Here is a 7,232-nt window from a genome sequence, read left to right on the forward strand (position 1 = left end):
TGCGGGGTGGTCGGGCCGCGCTCCGCCCCGGGGCGGAGCAGCTGCGGGAGGCGACGCCACCGACCTGCCAGTCGGCGCGGGGCTGCTCGGCGCGGCGGCGGGTTCGCGGAGCAGGTGAGCGGCGCGGCGGCGGCCTGTCCGCCGGGAGAGGCCTGGCCGGCGCGGCGCGGCGCGGCTCGGCTCGGCTCCCCGGCGCGGGCCGCGGAGCCCCCGGCGCGCTCGTCGGCTCCGCGGCCGCGGTGCCCCTCGGTGCCGCGGTGCCCCCGGCGCGCTCGTCGGCTCCGCGGCCGCGGTGCCCCTCGCCCCCGTTCTCCCACGCGCTGCTCCCCGGCTGCCGCGGGGGGAGGCGGCGCTGCTGGGCGCCGGGGCCCGCCGCAGCCCCCCCACGCCGGAGTCCCCCTGCTGCGGGAAAATGGCCGGCGCCAGCGAGGGGGTCCGGGCGGCAGCGGGGCGCGGGTGGGCCGGGGGGAGGCGGCCGCCTGCCCCCACCCGGGATGGGCGGGGGGGGCGAAATCTGTGCTAAGACCTGCTGAAGCCCCCGCGGTGTCCGCGGCCTGAGTCACCGCGGCGGGGCCTGCGGCGGGGCGGCAGCGCCGCAGTGCGCCGCAGGGCCGCCCGCCGGGACGAGCCCGGAGCTGCCCCTTCCTCGGGGCCGGCGGGCGGCGGCTGGGCGCAATGCGGCGCCCTGAAGCGGGGGCGGGGAGCCGGGGCGCCCGCCAGGCGGCCGCCGGCCGCGGAACATCCCAGAAAGCGGCGGGGGGCAGCCGCGGGCTGCGGAGCGGCGCGGAGCGGCACCGCGCCCCCCCCCGCCCCCCCGCCCTTTGCTGCGGTAGCGGCCGGGGAGGCGGGAGCCGCGCCTGGGACTGCGGAGAAACCCCTCTGCCCTCGCCTGCGACTTGCCTTGCAACCGGTGCAATAAACCCTCGCTGTGTTACCGAGACCGGTCAGATACGGCAGTTAAAATAGTAATTTGGAAGATGCGGCTTGGGAAATGCTTGTTTGCTGTGCTTTGTTCTGCTGTAGTTTCCCTTGAGCTATGCGGTGGGTTGCTGACTGCAAACGAAAGTGGTGGGGAGGGTGAGAGAAAGAAAGGGAGAAACCTAAACTTGTACTGATGTTTCATCTCTTTGTGGTTCAGGAACACAGGGGAAAAGAAAAGCGCTCCTTTAGGCCAAATTAGGCCAAAACGGATACGTTGGTAGAGTAACTATTGTCAAACCAACTATACTAGCACTGACGATTTTTATTAATCTGCCTTATATTATCCTCGACTTAGTTTTACCAAAGGCGAAACTGCTTTTCTGCAGGACGCTGCTGATAACAGTGTATTACTGAGGGCTCCTGGAAGAGCGACAGGTTCAAAGGGAGATTGCTGTTCCCAGTGGTCGTTGTTTTAATCATCAGGCTAACTGCACTTCTGCAGTTTGGCGTCATACTGGGAAGAGCCTTAAGGTGTTGGCTCTTGGAAGACTTCTCGCCAAGTCGTTTCTCCCAGAAAAAGATCTGGTCTTGCACATTAAGTTTCTTCACCTCTCCTGCTTAGGAGTAGACAATAGAGACAGGAAAAAATGTGTTTTTCATTTCTGATGGTTTTCATTTGTTTTGTATGAGTTGGCAAGACTTCAGATTGAGAAGTATTTCAGTATTGTTTTATTATGAAACCCTGTTTTCGAGTCTACAGTCTTCTGGGAGGAAAAAACTCTTTTCCAAAGTGATTATGGTCTGCTGTGCTAGATTCTTCACTGCATATAGAAAAAGACTCCAGCAGCATCAACAGAGTCAAGAACGATGATGTGAATGTTTTGTTGCAATCTTCAGCTAGGGCCAAGTCACCATAAGTGAAGCTTCTCTAAATTGCTTTAGTTCTCTGGGACTTCCAGCCTCGCTTCTTTTTTGAAGATGCACGTGATAATGTCCTACAAACATAAGTGCGGTCCCTATCCCTTCTTACTCCCGTGTCTGTTTGATACCTAATCTGAATAGCGTGTTTTCTGCGATTGCAAAAAAGTTTGCAGTAGATGTTATTGTAGGTAGTCCTATTTGAAGACTCTGTGCGCAGGAGCCTGTATCTAATAATTCCAAGCTCTGCTTTGGAGCTCCTATGTTTAAAGAAAAAAACAAAACAAAAACAAAAACCCCACCATCCTTCCCACACGTTAGAGTAATTATGGAAAACTTGAGCCATGACTGAGTTCACATGATGAGTTATTGCATATTTCAACATTTCAGCGTATTTTGGGGCATCGTTAGCAGAAATTTTGGGAGAGGAGGGGCAAATGCCTGTGTAGTACTGATAGATCTCTTACAAACCTGTGAGAGCAAGGTATGGAGTACAGCCTGGCTCCAGAGAAGCAAATTTCCTGGTGGATTACTTTAAAAGAAGAGGCATTCAGGACCTAAATGACCTCTTCTTGTTACATGTATTTGTGAAAGGAAGCTGTTTGAATTAGCTAGACCTGTTGAACGCTATGATGAGAGGAAAGAAAGATTGCCTGAGCTACAGCCTGTCAGGAGGCTCCAAGCTCTGCAGTTTTCCTGGCCAGTGACTTCAGTTAAATGCTGAATCAGATCTTGAGACTTTTATTTCTCACCTTGCATTTTGCTTGTTTCATGTAGTTTTTAAATATAATAAACATTTAAAATCTGTTTATGTTTTCCAATCAGGGAAGAAGCATGGTCAAGATGAATTGCATCCTGTTAACTGTCTGCATTGTTCTGGTTGCTTTCTGTAGTTCTGGTGAGTATAATGGAGTTTCTTTGCTAATGTCAAGTTAGGGGGAGCTGGGGTGGGGGGTGGGGAGTCTGAGAAGGAAAAGTAACAACAAAGGCCTGCATTATTTAACACCATGTTTTGGAATGAGAGTGACCTTATAAGTGGGGCTTAGTTTCTGTAGCTGATTGTCTTTGGTCAGTACAGAAAACTGGGTGCAGAATATGATGCTGCTTAATATAGCAACAAAGTGTTCTGTTTTGCTGGTAGAATATTCTTATATATAAACTGGAAATGGGTGCATAGCACAAAAGAGAATTGGGGTAAAATCAACGGTAGAAAAAATTCTGATAAGTGCCTCTCATTATCTATTCTTTTGAAAAAGGCAATTTTTAAGATGAGATAAAAGAAGAAAAGGAATTTAACATATTCTGGAGGGACATAAACATGGAAGTTTTTAGAAACGATGTAACTGCATACTTGAAAAATCTTACTTTCAAAATTGTCAGTCTTCGCACGTGCACTGACAAAAAGCTGATAAATTTTAGCTTGAGTCTTTAGTTTAATAACCAGGTTGTGTTTTGTAACAGTCAGATGCAGATAGTGTTTCTTCTTTTTCTTTTTTTTTAATGCTGCTAATGTTTCAGTAGTTTATTCTTCAGTAAAGATAATGCCCTATCTTCTTAGGTTTTACTCTAAGATGCTACCACTGTGAGAACAGTCCTACCTTGTGCAAGACCAATAGTACTTGCTTATCTACTGAAGATACTTGCCTGCAGATGAAATTTGGTATGTATACTGTCCTGCAGTCCTAAAACAAATGTGGTAATATCAGTTTACATTGTCTGTGCACTTCTGATCTGAACATAATATGCATTTCTTAGCATCAATCTAAAGAAGGTTGTGAATAGTTTTGAAGGTCATGCTTATAGTAAGTTGATTTATTTTTGCTTCTGAGGAACTGATAATGATAATTTATATTGCTGATTTATACTTGTACAAGAATATATGCAGATATCTGTATATCCAGATAAAATAAAGAACTAAGGTATCTGAAAGACAACAGGAGACAGCATTGATTTTAAAGGACAAAATTTTTGCCTTAATTTATTACATCTGAGAAAAAAAAAAGATAAAGCATGTGTAACTCAAAACAAGCTTGCAGCTGGAGACTCAGTCCATGAATTTAAATGTTTAAGACAAATTTTTTTTTCCTGATAGTGAAGTCACCTACATTTCAGCAAGATTATGAACGGCACTTGGGGCATAGATAGGAGTTACTGCTCTAGTTGTAAAGTAACATTTGATTTTTATTTTTTTTTCCCTCTGGGTGACAGGAGTTTCATTGGAAAACCAGATTTTACCAAGAACTCAATACATATTGCATTTGTTTGATATACGTGTTACTTTAGACACTGTATCTCTAAAGAGGCAAGAATGGAATAGGTCATAACAGCACAGAGGAAATAACAGCACAGAGGAAGTAACTTTTTCTGAATATGATGTTAAATGTGATCATTTTGAAGTTTATAATTTCTAATATGAATACGGGGCTAATGTGACACCAGATAGATACCTCAGCTGAAGGTCATTTCTAGCTCTGTAACTGTAAAGCATTTATTTATAGCACTATGGGCTTGGAGGTTTTGCATGCTATTTAAAATGTAGTTGCTAAAATGTGGCAGTCTTCACTAGCTTCTTTTGGATCATAATTTACTCAACACATCTTTTTGATTTAATTTCTTCTTTTAAGGAAGAGATTCTGAAATTAAGGACTATCTAGCTGGAGGTCTGTGGCTGTCCAAGCAAAATGACAGCTTGGCATCCTGCACTTCGTATACAAGGATGTTTGTGGTCATAGGTAGCAGGCTGTCTGGCAGGGAAATAAGCAGAAGCTGTACCTAAATGGATCTGCCAGCTTAGAATACTGCACTAGATCAACTCCTGCAGCTGTTTTCTCAGTGCAGGTCCCTTGACAGTGAAGTAATGAGTAAACTGATATAGTCTTCTTTTTCAACTGGTCCCCCCTGTGCTAGAAAGACTTAGCTGTGCAGTTTTTGGATGGCAGGAAGCAGTATGGGATGGGACTCCTCTGATGCCCAGGACAATCCTTGCTAAAGCTCATGGCTTGGCATGGTGGAAGGAGGCTTCTCACACTACTGGACCAGGACACTGTTCTCTCACTAGCATCCTGAAGAATTTTCTCTTGCTCTTTCTCTTGAGCCTAAAACCTGATGAAATGAGCACAGAGCAAATGCTTTGCAGCCTACAGTAGTTGTCCATTGTCAGAGTTGAGAGTCAAGTACTTGAGGTGTCAAACTAGGGATGAGTGGGAGACAAATCGGGCTAACTTCTGGTGTTTTGAGGAATAAGTGAGAAGAAGGGAGGGAGGATGCTCCTACTCTTCAAACTCTGTCTTCTCCCATATATTCAATGTGGAAAAGAAGCCAGTCAGATCCGATTGGACTTGCCTTCAGTACAAAAACTAGCAGGAGTTACTCCACTTGCTCTAATCTGGGTGGGGGGATGAGCACCAGTGCTGTAGGTCAATGCATGAGCTGCAGTGTGAATTAGCAGAGAACTTGAGACAGATGATGCATCATCACTCTCTGCCAGGAGCCTCAGAGGTGGTGACATTCAGGCTCTACCCTGTCTCCTAGTGGGTCGCTTGACTTGAGTGTGAAGCACTGCTTCATTTGAACTAGAAATGTTTTATGTATGGATAAGAGCCAGAAGAGAGAGCAGTGAAGACAAGACCACAGCTTCCTATTGCTATTTGCACTACCAGATTCCCAGTGAAAGCAAGTTTGAAAGCTTGTAGACACATGAAAAGAAGCTAAAGCAAGTATATGGCAGTCTAGGCAGTGATTCTTTCTCCATACCAAAAACCATATTACTTTCAATATTCTCTTAATCTGTTTATCTCATAGGTAAATTGAGAACTTTCTCCTGCTGGAAGACATCCCAGTGCAATGTGAATGATATTGCTGTATTCTTTCAGTTGGATAATTTCGATTACTTTTGCTGCCAACGAGACTTGTGCAACAAGAGCCCAATTACTGGGGTTAACAAAGCAGCTTTCAGTATTGCCTCTGTAATTACTGTGATATGGATGCTTCTCTAACAACCCTGATTTGTATACTGCACTTTCAAGCTGAAGTTATACACATTTTCACATTTTTAGTTCCTAACTGTAGACTGGAATACTACCTTGTAATGTTAAATTCTGTTTCTTAGGGTTCTTTCTGTTAAATTACTGTATACATTCATCTGGAAGAGATGTATATTGTTATCAGATGCAGGGAATTCAGGTGTTTTGGCATGCCATATGCATGGGGAAAATAATGTTGTTCTGAAATAGTGTTACCTTGTGGAGAAGCCGGGCAGACTTGGGTGGCAGATGCAGTGAGAAGGGAAAAATTGTAATTATTTTTGGTTGAGATTTCTGGGTTTTTTGTTTGTTTGTTTTTTGGATGCTACCTTGTTGCACACTGGACAATAAGTAGTGTTGGCCTGAAGTATAAACTTGTTGCACTGTTCATGGCAAGTGCTGAAATATTTAGTTTGAACTTAGGTAAACTCTTTGTTCCTAACAGAGTATCACTTTTTTTCCCCCCTTTTTACAAATGAATAATGGAACCTTGTAAGTACTGTTATTTTTGGAGAAAGCATCTGAAGTTCTTAAACCAAAAGCTAAGTAACGCTATAAGCAAGGAACACTTTTCCTCTTTTTATATTTTTGTGAGCATGTAGACAACACTGAACTAGCTTCTTTTGTAAACTTCTGTTTTCAGTTCTGCTTGTATTTCCTCCTGTATTGAGGATTTAAGCTAAGCATGTGCTTTGCACTGAATATTTCTTGGTATAACTGAAAATGTTTATAAAATGCTAAGGAATTTAAATGGCACATCTAGTTTATTTTCCCATGTGGATAGCTCTTGGTTTTGTTGAAAACAAAACAGATAAAGCTTCTACATAAGTATATTAAACAAAAAGTTGCAGAACTTTATATTTTGACTTTTATGCAACTCTAAGTGCCAACACAATATGTATACACACACACACATATATATATATATAGCATGAAGAAAAATGCTCAGTTTGTATATGTAAGAGTTTTAGAGCTCAAATATTCTGTACATTGTTCTGACCCATAGTGATGGAGAGAGACCTTTGATACTTCAGTACTTAGGGACCCTCTCAGTCAGGGCTAATGACAAATCCTCCTTTTCTATCTTGGAGCTCTTGGCATGAAGTACCTGCTTGTCTCTGCAGGAGCAGTGGTGCGTTGCCAATGGCATTTTCCCTGTCTGAGCAGCTTTGCTTGTGCTATCCTGGCTTCCGTGACACCAGTTCACTCAGTCATGACAAGGGCGGGGGGTATAGGGCTGTGTTACTTCAAATCCATTCTGTAATATCTCTTAGTTAAGCTTATTTTCGCTACAGAAACATCCTGGGATCTGTCTAATCACTCCAAATGAAAGTTGTGATGTCTTTGATTAATAAAAATATGAAAAAGAAA

The 7,232-nt window shown here is 44.4% G+C and overlaps 1 protein-coding gene across 1 annotated transcript; it reads left to right on the forward strand.

Moving 5' to 3' along the window:
• CD59 (CD59 molecule (CD59 blood group)) lies at positions 1 to 7,232 on the forward strand. Its single transcript, XM_064512804.1, has 4 exons — positions 1 to 114; positions 2,665 to 2,737; positions 3,398 to 3,499; positions 5,641 to 7,232. Exons 2-4 carry the CDS (start codon positions 2,674 to 2,676, stop codon positions 5,832 to 5,834), a joined length of 360 nt encoding a protein of 119 aa, XP_064368874.1. The 5' UTR covers positions 1 to 114; positions 2,665 to 2,673; the 3' UTR covers positions 5,835 to 7,232.

This window comes from Dromaius novaehollandiae, chromosome 5 (genome assembly GCF_036370855.1).
Source record: "Dromaius novaehollandiae isolate bDroNov1 chromosome 5, bDroNov1.hap1, whole genome shotgun sequence".
Classification (NCBI taxonomy): domain Eukaryota; kingdom Metazoa; phylum Chordata; class Aves; order Casuariiformes; family Dromaiidae; genus Dromaius; species Dromaius novaehollandiae.

What these genes read in the sequence shown, in the direction of transcription:
- CD59 (XM_064512804.1), top strand. Translation starts at nt 2,674, where the DNA reads ATGGTCAAGATGAATTGCATCCTGTTAACTGTCTGCATTGTTCTGGTT. An exon ending in GGTTGCTTTCTGTAGTTCTG is followed by an intron (nt 2,738 to 3,397) that starts GTGAGTATAATG and finishes CTATCTTCTTAG; the next exon opens with GTTTTACTCTAAGATGCTAC. An exon ending in TTGCCTGCAGATGAAATTTG is followed by an intron (nt 3,500 to 5,640) that starts GTATGTATACTG and finishes TTTATCTCATAG; the next exon opens with GTAAATTGAGAACTTTCTCC.